General features: G+C 39.5%; 1 protein-coding gene across 2 annotated transcripts in view; it reads right to left on the reverse strand.

Moving 5' to 3' along the window:
- Window positions 1-2,895: 2,895 nt before the first annotated feature.
- Window positions 2,896-15,257, reverse strand: part of NUBPL (NUBP iron-sulfur cluster assembly factor, mitochondrial) — an 82,268-nt gene continuing 69,906 nt past the window's right edge. Inside the window, exons 10-11 of one of the 2 annotated variants that reach the window (XM_071557964.1) lie at window positions 15,059-15,141; window positions 2,896-3,839 (exon numbers count right to left, since the gene is read on the reverse strand). In XM_071557964.1, the coding sequence (XP_071414065.1) occupies window positions 3,777-3,839; window positions 15,059-15,141 (146 nt within the window). In that variant the 3' untranslated portion in view covers window positions 2,896-3,776. The remainder of the gene's footprint in view (window positions 3,840-15,058; window positions 15,142-15,257) is intronic. The other variant, XM_071557965.1, reaches the window with a different exon arrangement.

Consider the following 15,257-nt stretch of genomic DNA (forward strand, 5'->3'; position numbering starts at 1 on the left):
AGGCTAAAAAATAATTAGCTGTGACTGGGACTATGTTCCTTATTTCTTCCAAAAGCGATACAGCTGAACATTCCATGATGGTCCTTAGCAAAGACTACATCAGGCTGAGGATCTCTTCTAAGGTTAGGACCTATGGATTTGAATCTTTAGCCAAAGCCAGGTGTAGAACAAGTTTCTTGCACCTTAGACAACTACTGCAAACCACGTGGAAAAATAAGCATGGAGATCCTATCCCCACCAAGGATGGGAGCATTGCCTGTGACTTGGGTACTGAGCTCATGTGTCAGTCTCAGGGTTGGGGATACTCTGACAGGAGCTTTGCTCAGCCTCAGTAAGTACCAAAATCCCCTTTAAATGGTTGCACAGCACCTTCGGTGCCTTAACCTTTACAAATCAGTTCTGTAGCACACAGAACCTCTCACAGCATTTTAATCTTTCACTTAAGCAACAAAAGGGGGTTTCTTTCTTGTTGATCTTCTTCCATATACATTCATGCACCTGCAAGTCATGTAATGACAGGCTCTCTAGAACCTGGAAATGTTCCCACTGGCCTAAGATTCACCCCTTCTGTACTCCCTTTTCCCCCTGCCTTCATTGCAGCCTTTGGCTACATTAGGGGACCCTGAACACAGTTTACTAACGAGCCAGAAGGCATAGCTGCCTTTTCTAGTCAGCACCAACTGCATCCATTACAAACAGGAAAAACCCAACACGATGTTCGAGTAGGTCAAGATGAAAACCACACTGTAATGTGGGAAAGATATAGAGGGTTTCACCTGCTGAACTGGACCCAAGTGAGTCCAGCTATATGCAGTAAGTTCAGAATTACAGGGGGTTTTGTCAATATACTGAAGACGATCTGTTTGTGCCATTTCTTCTCTGCGTGAATGTTAATTCATAACTATGATCACGAATCAGAGCAACTAAAATGGGTTGCAGTTTGAACTCGAATTAGTAGGAAAAAAATGACTTGCAAAACTACTTTGCTCTTTTAACTTCAAGTAACAATTAAAATTTTTTTGTTTTGAGAAGTCTCTGTCCCCATTCCTGCCTGCTTGGTCCCATGCCTCCCTAGTCCTCCTCTTTCTCTCTCCCTTCCTCTACAGGAATTTCCAGTGCATAACTGCAGCTCTCAGTGCTACAGACTTCAATAATTCTGTGCCAGTAATCCATGATCACTGTAATTTTGCAGCAAGTCTCCACTGCACCTCCATACAACTCAGGAAAGCGAGGCCCTCTTGTTTGGATTAGCATTTTTAGGAAAAAAACATAGTAGTACACTAGGAAATATCACTGAGATTAAAGTAAAATACTGGAGCTGAAAAGAGTAAACAGCACTGTGTATCAAGTCTATATTTATGGACTATGGTTAAATACCACCTTCTCCTGCTAAACTACCCCCCACATACAACAACTTATATTAATGATTTTATGAACTACAACTGCAAATGTAGTATGTCAACTAGAATTCATTAATTAAGTATTTAACATATATACATGTAATATAAAAATTATGAATATGTGTTTCTACAACATTAATCAGCAGTAACACTCTGTTGATACCCTTCATTTACTTTGCAAGAGAAAGGCTGGGAAACAGTTTTTCACTCAAGAGAATGAGGAAAGTAAAGCAAATACATTCCCATTTTAAATTTCATTTGACCATATTAAACAGAGAACTGTCCTACTGACTCTATAGAATTATATATATATGTTTAGAATGACTGACAATTTTCAATCAATAAATCAATAAATCATTGTGCAATCCTTCCACAAAACTGTTAATTAAATACAAATTTTCAGACTGGCACAGAAACTATGTTTAATTATTATAACTAGTTTCTTGATAAAAGCATTCAAAATAGTTCTACAGTTGAAAGATTCAACAGAGCAAAATCACAGTACTTAATTAAAAGAGGGAAAAAAAGAGAAAAAGCAGTAAAAATAAAAGGACATTTGAAAGCAAATTTCATCCTTGAACTAACCCAAGAAATAATGAGAAAGAAACGAAAGGAAAAGCAAACAACCATCTATCTGTATAGGAAAGAAAAAGCAAACAACCATCTATCTGTATACTAATTGTTCACCCAGTCTGAACATGAACGGCATGTTAGAGACATTCAAAAACTTTTTAACAGAATGAAAATAACAAATCCTAACAGTCAAACTATATCAGTCTTTTGCTAAAAACCAGCCAGAAATCCCAGTTTGAAACTGATGATTATACTATGCCCAAACCAGACATGTATGCCATTTACAGACCTGTATGTCAACAATTATGATACATAAAGCAAAGTGAATAAATTTGTGGAGGTAAAATTTAATTTTAAAAAATTTTATCAATAAAGTATGGAAGAGCGGAACACAAAGCCAGGTTTAATTTTTGTAAAATATATCAGACAACTGAAAGGGAGGGAATATTTTTGTCAATTTACAGGCTGAGATAATAATACAACTGAAATAGCTGACCACTGATAGGAGATCTCATGGGGCAGGCTGCAGGTGAAGAGGTTCAGAGATTGACTTGAAGTAAAAAATCAACAGTTCTGGACTATATAATTCACATATTTACAAAATCACGTAAGCTTGAAATCGAACTCATCATTTGTGTCTAGATTTTCCATGTAAATTAAGTACATATTACTTCAATATTCTTAATGTAAATGTATACCAACTTTTTATGTAGTATCACTTCAATAAATAAAAACAACTACAACCACAATCCTGAATGAGTATTTGGACTACAAGGAAAACCTTGGTCCCTCAGAGGTCAACAGCAGAACTCCCTAGTATGTTTAATTCACAGTAAGGTATGGTTAAAATGTATGTTTAAGATACCCATATTTGATGTGTAAATGGAAAAGCCTAAATGTCAACTCAAACATCTAATTGTAAATGGAAACTCATTCCCCATGGGCATAATCTTTCATTTCCATGCACCAACACAAAAATAAAGATCACAGGCAATGAAAAAACAAACCAGAAGGCCACGCAGTTTGAAGACTAAATATTTCTTTACTTCAAAAATATATTCAAAGTCCAAGTTGCTGCACTGTAGTAGGAATATACAATCATAAATTTAATTTACCTCTGATTTGCATTCCCTGGCAAATCGAGCTCAGGCAAAACATCTGGTTTTCAGTGAAGACCTTGTTTACCTTGTCTTCTGTCTGGGTTCATTATAATGCACAACAGTCGAGAAACAAGCCTTGGGGTCATGTAATCCATTCTCCACTGAACTGTGAATTGCTTCACAATCGAACTTTATCCAATAATGAATAAATTTGATCATAATCCATCACAAAAACTCTTCCAAGTATATGTGGATTTTTAAAAATTTTCTTATAAGATGAACACACAAAAGTACAGCAGTTGCATAACTGATTTTGCTTCTTATAATCTTGCAGAACTTAAGGTCAGTTTGATAGTTAACCAAAATTGAAAGAAATTAAGAGTATTGAAAAATTATTTTTTTAAGTAGGATTAATGCCTTGGCATACCTCTCATCAATCTCCTTGACTGGAGAGGCTGTTTTTCATTCTTTACCTTGAAACAGCACACGTGAAAAATGCTTAATGATGTTACAATTTAGCAGTTAAATATTGTCTGTCATGGTTTGCATACTTCAACCCATTTGGACAAGGTCAAACAATGACTTTAAAAAAGATAAATGTCACAATCATAATTTAATCTCTGGCAAATTAACTCCTAAAGAAGTTCTTCTGCATTGGTTGCACCAAAGATCACTCTTTCGGTAAATTTCTGTGGTAAATACTTCAAGCAGGAGGTTCTGGCAGTCTTCTTACTATTTCCATAGCTATCTTTAGGTAGGCTTTAGCCTGTAAAAACAGAAACATATTTTTAGCACATTTCATTTTCTATAAAAAGTAATATTTTACATCTTGTTAGGTATCTGTTCTTGTGCACACCTTCAAAGAAAAGCAAAGATGTTTAAATAAATGTGTTCAATGTAGCTTGTGTTCTGGGAAAATCATGCACTGACACATACAATAAGTACAAGAATTATTTAAAATATTGGGGGAGAGGGTTATTTATAAAATTTAACTTAGGTATTTTTCTAAGAATAGAACTTGACTGAAAAATCTGTCTTTAAGAGCAAACAGAGTCAACAGTCTTCTGGAAGAGAAGTGTTGAGGAGAAAGTAGACTCTTTAGTCCCACAGGTACTATTAATTATCAACTTCCCTCACCATGACAACCAACATGCAACATGCACAGAACAGAAAATCAGAGAAAACAACAACATTCCAAAAAAAATTTTTTGAGACAATTAATTCATTACAGCCTAGAATACAGTACAGGATTTCTTATTCAGACATTTGAAATTCAAATATTTTCAAACAAAGACATCTTTCCTAAAGACTGAAGTGGGCACTGGAAAGAACTAATTCTGCAGCTCTAGAATCCACACAGTTTAATTTCTCTTCCACACCAACCTGTGGCATCTGGTCAGACACCTTCAGCTGGAGGGCACAATAGCAGAACCACAGGAGGGCAGCCCTAGTAAGCATACTTATGTTAACACCCCTAAAAACTGTGACAGCTCGGACCATGATCAGTCTAACATCAAGTATAAATACATTTAATGTCAAGAGACATATATAAAAACACTGCACAAAGTCCAGCACAGAGCAAACCACAGAATTAAACCAAATAACTCCTGTACCAAGCTCAACAAGTTGCAGTCAAAACAGAACATGTCTGCTCTTACTCTGTTAGACTGTGACCAACCTACTTCTCCATTTTCTCAAGTAAGTCTGCATATAGAGCCCACCCTGATGACCTTCCCTGTTTTACTAGAAGAAATTCCCACAATAATCCCTACTGCTCTGTTCCTCCTGCCCCCTGCAGCACTCTCAGATGGCTCTAACCATGAATTAGACCTTGTATCCTTGATGAGCCTTTAAAATAGCAAACAAACTGACACATGCCAGAGGCCAGAGCTTGAGGGGCACAAAGGGAAGGTCTGTCACACCAGGGCCACTAGCACCTGCTGTCACTGGTCTGAACCAGTGTCAGCCTTTGGCAAGGCCATATACTGCTCACGGGTCTCCTCTTTTCTGGGCACATAGGGTTTTCTTTTCTGGCACTCTCAGCCTCAGCACCTCAGAGTCCCAGTGCTCACATCACCTTAAAACTAAAGCCATGTAATTTTCTGAGTTTGCAAGGAATGCAGACAACCAAGGTAGAATTGTTTTCTCCCACATGCATGACTTTGTGGCAAAAACTATAGAATGAACTACAGAACTTAAATCATAGGCATGAAATTCAAAATTCTATGGCTACAACTGCAGCACAGTTGGGTAATGCAGCTTGTGTGCAACACTCACCTCACTTACCTACTCATTCCCTGGGTGGTCCAGCTACTCCCCAACTAGCTGCTTGCCTAGACGAGATAACAGACTAACTTGAAATAAGGTGATTGACTGAAGTCAGGCTGCCTTTGCCGTTAAGTATTTGACTGACTGGTGTAGGAGCATGCCAGGTGGGAATTCTGAACTCTCTTGAATAGTCCCACAGGCAGCTCCCACTTTGCACAAATCAATTCATGCGTTTTAATGAGTCAATTAACAACCTGCATGGAAAATCTGGCCCCTTCTAGAGATTGCCAGGCTGTTTTCCTGCTCCATAGCTGAATAAATTGTACACAGAATTATAAATCCACCAGAAACACACCTGATTGCTTGTGTAACTTAAGATTTTTTTTCCCTCCAAAATGCTGTTAATGAGTGTCTGAGTAACAGTACTTCCCAGTGTACACTGACTATTATTTGCCAAGCAGCTGATCAGACACTTTGCAAGAAGAGGTTCTTGGTGCAATTCCTTGTACCTAGCATGCTAGTATTACCTAGGCCTAGAGTTACCAGCAATTGGTCTTACTTGCTAAGCATCCCTTTTTTTGTTTGTTTTCCTAGACGGCTGCTTTGTCTGTTGAACAGATCAGTATCTCATAATTGTCTTTAGAGAACTCTACCAGTAATCTGCTTTGACAAAAATCAACTGTTTTGAGCCTTCTTTTCCTGCCTTTGATCAAATCCTTTAGCTATGAGTGAGGGCTTGTCTATCAATCAACGTACCTGAAAGGTCTAAATGGAATCTTGATGACTGCCAATATGCATTACATAAAAACAACCCTATGTATACTGAATAATTTCTCCTATTCTTGATCTTTTCAATGCAGTATCTCTAGACAAGAGAGCACAATTCTATTTACTCCATCATTACTAAGCAAAAGAAGTTGGGTTGCAACTGAAAATGGGCAGGCTTTATTTCCTTTCTAGGTGGAAAACCAGAAGAAAAAGAGTAAAGGATGAGTTCTTATTCATCCCTCTCCATTTTCATTTTAATAGGATAAAAGCAAACTTCACAGGTCAGTTATTCCCTTTATGTTTCAAAGTTCTAAATGAATGGTTTATAGACTTTCTGAAAACCATTTTTTTGTTGATGGAAAACTTTATATTCAACAATAACACAATGGTTACCACTTTCCCTGCTTCACGAGGATGGAGAAGTGCACAGGAAGACAGAATGCCCTAAAACCAGAGCAGATTTGTTTATTATGAACACTGCCTAGATCTGAGAGAAGCACATGGAAGGACAGAGGCAGAGGTGGAAGGTGACATTCATAGAGTCAAAACTGCTGTGTAACAGCCATGTCAGAGACTGTTCACCTCTCAAACACTGGTATAGACAATGCCAGAAGTGCACAGTTCTTAGGACCTCAAGGGCACATCTGATGATGAATTGAATAATGGCAGTATAGAGATGGTGGAGTAGGAAACGGAAAACTTGCAATGACGTTCACCAGGAAACACACTAAAAAGCCCTACTTAGCCTAAATAATCAGAACATCCTGATTCATTACCCTGTAATGAATGTATTATCATGGGATAATAGATGCAGGATAGATTTAAACGGCAAGACTTTTTTTTAGCTCATCTAATTAAGCCCTACAGTAATCTTAAGAGAAATATGAGACTTTCAGTTATGGCAATTCACTCTCCTTAAAAACCTTATCTGTGAGGGAATTATGCATCACTGCTAAGATGACTGCAAAGAGCCTGCACAGGTCACAGCAGACCCTGACCTTTTCTCATGGATTGGATTGGATTGGTTTGACCTATGGGTTTGCCTTACACTGAAGTGCAGATCTCAGCCTGTAAAAATCTCACTACAGTAGCTTCCAGTATCTGGCACAATGGCCACACAAACACAGAACCCAGTCAACTAAGTCAAAACACATAGGAGCAGATACCACATTTGCCTTCACCCAAACCATGCATACCAACAACTTCAGGCCAGCAACTGAGTAAAAGCACACTGATACCATGACTCAGTTGCAGGCCTAGTGCACCACAGAGTATATATCCAGCACTGACATGGTTTCTAACTTCTATTTGTGATTACAAGACCACAAGACTCTTAAGATGCTTTATCCAGCCCAGCAATCCAAAGAAGAATCTCTGCAAGTCCTGAATGTCTGGAATATCAAATGCTGCAGATGCTACTACACTTGTAAAGAAGGAAGATGAATTTAAATCTGCTCAACTGAGAAGTTAGGGCTTACAGTTTATTCACTGCTAAAGGAAGCTAGCAATCATGAGCAACTAATTAAATAATGACTATCACAAGGACAAATGCTAGACTTAGCTGCCATCTACATGAAAATAATCACAGTTGAGAGTTTTTGTTCTTATTATCACCCTCTGCTCAACCACAGTCCATGTTCCAGTTCAATCAGATTTTTAAATAGCTTTAATTTCCATAGAAATTGCTTGCTACTTTGACAGAACTCCAGTCTTCAGTGCATGACTGGAGCTGCCCTCTAATATCTGTATTTTACTGTGGTCAACTCAGAAGGCACTAAAAGCATGATGATAACACAGCTTTAAATGAGCTTCCACTTCAGTTAAAAGCTTCATATCACCCAGAGAAATTCTTGATGTGTGCAAGAGATCCAGAGTCTTTCCCACTTTCTCCTCTTTGCATCTACTGGCAACTCCTGCCAAGCTGCAATGAAGTCTCAGCTCAGAAGAGGAGACTTCATGAGACAATGAAAGTCACTCCACATATTACAACATGAAATGAAAGAGATGGGTTTATGAAACTAAAATCTTAAAGAAAAATCCCCAGTGCTCATGGGAGATTTCCTGTTAATCCTATAAAACAGCAGCTGCAATAGCCAAGCCACTCTCTGAGGGAGCCTGGGTAATACTGATATCCCAATGTGCCATTATGCACATACATCATTCAGATGCCATTACAGACATCTGAAGAGACACCCTGTCCAGAAAACATGGCTAAGTAGAACAGTACAAACTAAATGCAGCACAGTAACATCCTTCAAACAGACTCATCTACCACTCAGAATTTTCTTCAGTGGAGTGAACCATGAATGAAGGTCTGATGATGCAGTGTACTATCTATACCCTGAACAAAGGATTTGAAATTACACACACCAAATGCTACTGTGACCATTCAAAGGAAGCCTTGATGATAAGGCATATTATAAATCGTATCATGCAGCCTTCTTAGAGGTATGCTTTTCTTTTGAAAATAATACACCCTGGATTGACCACTCATTAAGTGGAATTACTGATGACAGCTAAACAAAACCAAACATGATTTGATGGTTTTTGGTTACTGTTGTAGTTTGGGATTATTATGTAAATTCTCTCCCCTGCCACTAACTGCCCATGCCAGCAGTTAACAAAAGAAGTAGTTAACTACTGATCACTTGGATGGGGGCAGGTTTTGTCTCTTTTGTTTTTTGGGGACATCTTTCTTTTCTTAGCTCGGTGGGAGGGAGGAGCAGTGGCTGCCGAGGAGAGAAGTGGCTCTGCTGGCACTGCTGGGGCTTCTGGCTCAGCTGCTGCTTTTTCTCCTCGCCGCCGTGGCTGTTTCTCCTGGTTCCTGCATCTGGGATCCCGGCCTCTGTTCCAGCCTGACCACTGCCTGCACCGTCACAGCCTGCCCGCCCCGGCTGAGGCAGTGACCCAGGAGAGAGAGAGGTTTGCAGCTGCTTTTGCAGGACACGTGGTGGTTCCCCACTTTCAGCTTTCTTTTTCCTTCATCTGGGACAAGAGACACAGAGTTCATCTGAGAGCTAACCACTCGTCTGTCTCGCTGGAGAGGGACTGGGACCTACTGGGAACTCACTCCGCAGCCAGCCGGACTGACATTTGACACTGCTTAAGTATAACTTTCCTCCTGGAGGAAAACCTGCTGGGTTTTGTTGTTGTTTGGGGTTTTTTTTCTTTCTCTTGTGATGCTGGGGAAGCGGTTTGCACTAGTCTGTTTATATATAGCAGTTAAGAACAGTTATCCTTCTTCTATTAAAATTCCTTTTTTTCTTAAATTTGATAAAGAGTAGCGCGATTATTGTGGAGAAGGCCCCCTCCCCCGCTTGTGGGTAAACATTTTGGTTTTTCTCCCCTCAAACCAAGACAGTTACTAATACAATTTTTCTCCAACTATTTCTTGCAAGCTTTAAAAGCCTGTACATTTTCACCCTACTTGCATATAACCCTTTCATAGAGTTTTACATTGAAGTGTTTCTGAATACAAATTTCACCTGTATCTTTGGATGATACCACAGTAAGAATTATAGCATTCTGCTTCAATTGAAAAGGGATTTGTAACCAGACTTACTTTGTTCTGTTATGTCATACTCTTGATGCCTTATGTCCTTGCTTTCCACCTGACTGGGCTTTTCCTCTCCCCTTATAGATCAATGTGCAATTTATTGGACTAAAAATTCTTCACCAATATATAAGAATAAAAAACATCTGCAAGACTGCTGAATATATTCCATATTGTAAAATATGTGCTAGATAGTAACAGAACCTCCCTCAAGAAGTATGTGAACTCTGTATCATACACTGGTCTTTATTGCAAGCTGGATACGATGACACTGTTTTTCAGCCCCAGGTCCTAGTTTCCTTGCTCCAGGACAAGTTTAGCTGTTCTACCCAAGCCATAAATTCCTCACTACACTGCACATAAGTTGGTGCATTCCCGCAAAAGGCTGTGCAATCTGGGGATTCCAACAATCTAAACCATGTATGATTCACCAGCTTTGCTCCTTTTCACCTTTCCATGCTTTCCAATGTACTCTATTTGATTTTTATGGAACAAGAGGGTGAACTCAGTATTTTTCCTTAATAGATTCCAAATGTTTTCCATAACAACATGTTGTAAGAAAACACTAAGGAACTAACTGACCATGACGTGTTTTCTGGAATTTGTTTAAGGTTTTTTTCACAAAAGCAGTCATCCTCTCTATACTTTGTCATGAGGTGTCACTGTCTCTTCAATAACAAAGAAGGGCAAAAAGGTGAAATCTAAAATTCATTTTTTCATGACTTCTCTGCTGTCTTGAATACATTATCCCTGCTGAACCTCAGGCGTGTATCATCTCTCCTCTCCAGTACCTTTTTTTATCATCTCATTCCCAAGGCAAGAAGATGAGAGACAGCATCCACCACCTGCCTCAGCCTCCAGCATCTATCTTCCCTGAAATGTCTACCCCAACAAGACTCTCTGGCTTTTAGGATACGAATAGACACACTGGTACAGCAAATGTATTTTGTACTTGATTGAGCTGCTTCTTCAGTCTTAAGACAGATGGGAGTTCAGTGCCTAACAGTCAAAGATAGCCCATCTGTTCTACCAAGGTATTAATAAATCCACCGTGCCATCAAGGGTGTGATATACCCAAAAGTTACTAGCTGGAATGCCCAGGTCTGGAGTTAGAGTTGTCCTCCTAAGATGATTGCCAGAGGGCTAGCGAGCCCATTCCTGCCCATGGACACACTTTGTCTGACCCTTCACATGAGACCTGTCTGGCATGGGAGGCCCTACCGAAGGCACAAACCACCACCAGCACAGCACCCAACCTCATGAGGGCATGCAAGCTTCTCCCCCGTGACAAGGGAGCGTCCCCAGCTCTGGCCTCCAGTTGAGAATCATGGAGACACACCACTCACGACACTGCTGCTTCCTTTGAGAACACATGTAGAGTCAGTCTCGAGGAGAAAATACAACACAGAAAGAACCGTTCCTCGCCAGTATCGCTTAAGGAGACTTTCTGCTGTGCCTTCTGTGACTAGACTTGCCTATCCCGCATCGGCCTTTTTAGCCACCAGCAGGCTTGCAGCAAGCGTGGGTAGTGCCCTTCCCAAATTTTCGTTCGTGAAGCCTTGTCAAGATGACTAGCAGGAATTCCTCACAAGGTAACCACCAATTGTTCCATAACTCTCTGGGTTTTGCACTCACAGATGGAAGAGCTCTTAGGAATCCCTACTTATCTTTTCCCTCGTGTTGATGGATAATTCTCTGGACACTTAAACAACTCATTTGGTGGAAGAACGACTGTGCTGTAATTAATCATGTTCTGTACCTCTTACCTGCAAGTTTTAGGATGCCTCTTCCAAACACCTGTTTTGCCTCTGGCTTCTTCCCATGGTCCACAGGAGGTTTCCCTATATCTGAGCATGATCAGTTTTACCTGGTTTCAGCGATTTCTAATTTGTTTTCCCTATTCTACCTTTTAACCTACTTTCTTCCCCTATTCTACCATTTTAGCTGTATTATTGATTTTCCTTTACTAGCTTTTGCTGTTTAGTGAACCTTTCATATGTTCGAGTGAGGAAAATCTGAAGCCCTAATCAGCCAATCCACCTCCACAGCCTGATAGAGGAGAAAAATGCTCAATTAATCTCCAGAAGGGTCTGGCAAGTTCTCACTGTTGATTAAACTAAGAAATTATTAGCTTCTTGTAGAGGATCTTGGGTCAGTCCCAACTGCTGCAGTAGGCTGATATGTGAGTACACGAATATGCACTTCCTACAGCACTGTCTTGGTTTGAGATAAGCAACTGCCAACCCCCCCAAGCACAGAGAGAAAAGCCTCCCTCCTAACACCAGGGAAAGGGAGGAAAAGAGAGGGGAAAGGAAAAAACACTTCAAACTGCATTTATACTAAAACTACATATATTTTTACAGAAAGGAAGAGACAATTAGAAGAGAGTACAAATATACACTCACACAAGTCTGCAACACACAACAAATTCCTCACTTCTTAACGAACACACAAACTTTACTGTCCTAACTACACATTACTTAAGAAGAAGCTTATTCCCCAGGGAGACAAACTCAAGCAGAAAGGAGAGACCCAGAACAACACATTTTACTTTCCTGAGGTACCCTGTGAGCCAGGGGTGGGCCTGGCCCTCTCCATCCCCCCTGGGACAGCATCGTGAGTCCTCCCAAGAGGAGGGCTGAGAAGCCACTCCCTTAACCACTCCCACACTGGTTCCGACTTCCCTGGAGATGATGTCATAATGTGGTATGGAATACAAAATTACTGGCTAGAAGAGGTCAGCTGTTAGCTCAGCCCAGCTCAAGTCAGCTGACAGCTTCGGCCTAGTCCAAACTTCAGAGCCCAAATCTAGGCCCACTTGGTGAACCCATAACAAGCACATAACAAAGTTTTGTCAATGAAGAGTATTAAAAAAAAGTCAGAGTTTACACAACTAAGCTGACAGAAACACTAGTGTAGACAATGTTATACTAAGAGCAACATCATTTTCGCAGCACTGTTTATTTCTCCCTGAAGACTGTCTCAAGCTTCACCAGAAGAGAACTCCAGCCTTAAACCCTCATATCCTTTAGTCATATTGTCAGCCCCTTCCATAAGTAGATTAGTCCTGTGTATTCTGTGCCTTCCCTAAGGAAGAACTTTCTAAGTTCAAACATGCACAATTCTACAAGTAATTTTCTTTTTTAGTTGTTAGCAATTTCCTTGTCATTTGTGAAAAGGAAATCTCTTTTCCACCAACTACATCTAAGATTTAAAATAATGAATTTAGACAAGTTTCCTTATATATTTTGAAATTCTACTGTAGAGTCAGAGCTATAGTTTGATATATCTGCAAGACAAGTAGAACCCCAGAGCAGACATGTAAGCAAAAAAAGTATTAACTGGCATATTTCAGAAACACCCTTTATTCTAGGCTTGATAGAGCGTAGAAGGTGTGACAGCATGCTGGGTTTCTAAGAAGTCAATCAGCATCCTTATTTCCCTACTGTTTGAATCTGCTAGGTTTTATTTCAGGTCTGTGATTCTGTATTTGATTTGTAAGTGTGTTCTAACAAAATCAGCTCCGAATTTTGTATAAAAATCCCCTGCACATTTATGAAACGAGCAGAGATAAGTTCAGCAGATATTGTTCTCCCTCTCAAAACTTGCAATTGTTCATGCATGAATAGCCACAATTTTAGTTTATTTGAGAAACATGGTGATGAGTGTCATGTATTAAAGATTAGAATCTGACCTTATACAACCTCTTCCACCACAGTGGAATGTACTCAGTTATGTACTAAGAATTTTTCTTTTAAAATGTAAGAGAACAATAATTTTTTTCTCTCTTTAAAATGAGAAGCAAACCAGGGATAAAGGGATTTTTTTTTATTCTGTAGAGATTAGTGACATTTAAGAAAATCCTCATTCTCCTAGGAGAATGATTATCTCACAGACACAATGGCAGAGAAGGATACTGAGAGGTTTCCCCAGAGTCACATATATTTGTAAATCTTTACTCCTCTTCACATTTAACTTAATTGCCACAAATGGTGGTTATAGTCCATTCTTTTCTCCTCAAAAACATAGTTCAAGGACAAACAGATGGCAAGACAACAGACTTTGTCTTTTTTTATTTTCAGAATGCTAACCCCCATGTCTGAATTTTTAGATCAATAGTCCAACAGGCTACAGACACTTGGCTATTACAGATTTCTGACACTGTGAGCTTTCCATCTTAGTTCACTCACCTGCTTTATTTCAACTTTGACCAAAGCCATGCATCTATTCATACCTTCACAGTGCTGATCAACTTTCCCAGAGAAAAATTACCACAAGGATTATAAGGATTCCTTTTTATAAGGACCTGAACTCAAGATCACTACTTCCAGAGCATGGGCCTTACCCAAGTCTAACAAAAATACTGCATTCAATTAGAAATCAACACGCCATAATGCTGCTGCTTCTCTATCAAAACAAAATGATGTATTACAATTTTAAGACTGTCACTGTTCCTCCAGAATCCCTATCAGTATGTTAATAAGACTGTCCTCCCTTTTTTTTTACCCTCTAAAATACTGGGAAGGAAAAAGGCATTTCAGAATGTGCCTAACAATCATGATAATAAAAAAGTTACCAATATGACAATGTACCTGTCTACCTTATGCTGAAGGTAGGTCTATCCTACCTTGAATTGATTCTACCATCTATTATCACCATTAATCACTTTTTTCACTATAACATTTAAGTAGCAGTCAAGAGCGAGGCTGCATCATGCCATATACTGTGCACAGCACCCTGCCCTACAGAGCCTGGAAGACAAACTCCAGGAGAGGAAAAAGAAAATACCACACAGGAAAATCTATCAGTGTTAATGAAGTTCTACATGTACAGCTGCTTTTCTTTACAGACTAGTGTATTTGACTTCCACCACCTCACCAACTCCTATCTTCCACAGGAAATAAAATATTAGAGTAAATGCATTAAAAAATTCATTTCCTCTTGTGTGTAAATTGCTCCACTTCCTGCTGAAAGCAACCCACGTACTGACAATATGCAGGTTTTGTTCCACATGTCTTTGGATAGGGCCCTTTGACAGTTTCCAGGCTCAGCTACCAAAGGCTCAACTGACAGTTTTAGAGGATCTACATTAGCTGCAAGGTCTCATGAGGCTTAACACTGACCTTCCTCCTCTTGCCATGCCAGGACCTGGATCAAATCTTTGTTATTCTGAATGATTCAGCCTAATTAAACAAAACCAAACCCACAGAAGAGAACAGATGGCAAGCATTCCAAAATCAAGGGCCTGAGTTACTTAAAGGTACTATCTTCTTTTACCTTATTTCCTTAAGTTCCACACAGATACACATTCTTGAAACAGCAATACCAAGAAGCACTCTCCATTCACTTTTGGAGGAGGGCTTTCTGCTGTTTTAAGTGCAGCACACCAAACTTACAGCATCACTTTGCGGCTGAGAGATCACAACAGGCTGTCCCGAATCACACGTCTCCCGTATGTTAACATGCAGTGGAATGTCTCCTGCACCAAAGAGACCAAGATACACATATGTGAAGACCTAATATTTTTAAACGTTTATTTATAATAGCCCTAAAGCAACGTGATATCAAATTCCAGTTCAGTGTGTTCTTTTAATT

This window comes from Pithys albifrons, chromosome 6 (genome assembly GCF_047495875.1).
Source record: "Pithys albifrons albifrons isolate INPA30051 chromosome 6, PitAlb_v1, whole genome shotgun sequence".
NCBI lineage: Eukaryota > Metazoa > Chordata > Aves > Passeriformes > Thamnophilidae > Pithys > Pithys albifrons.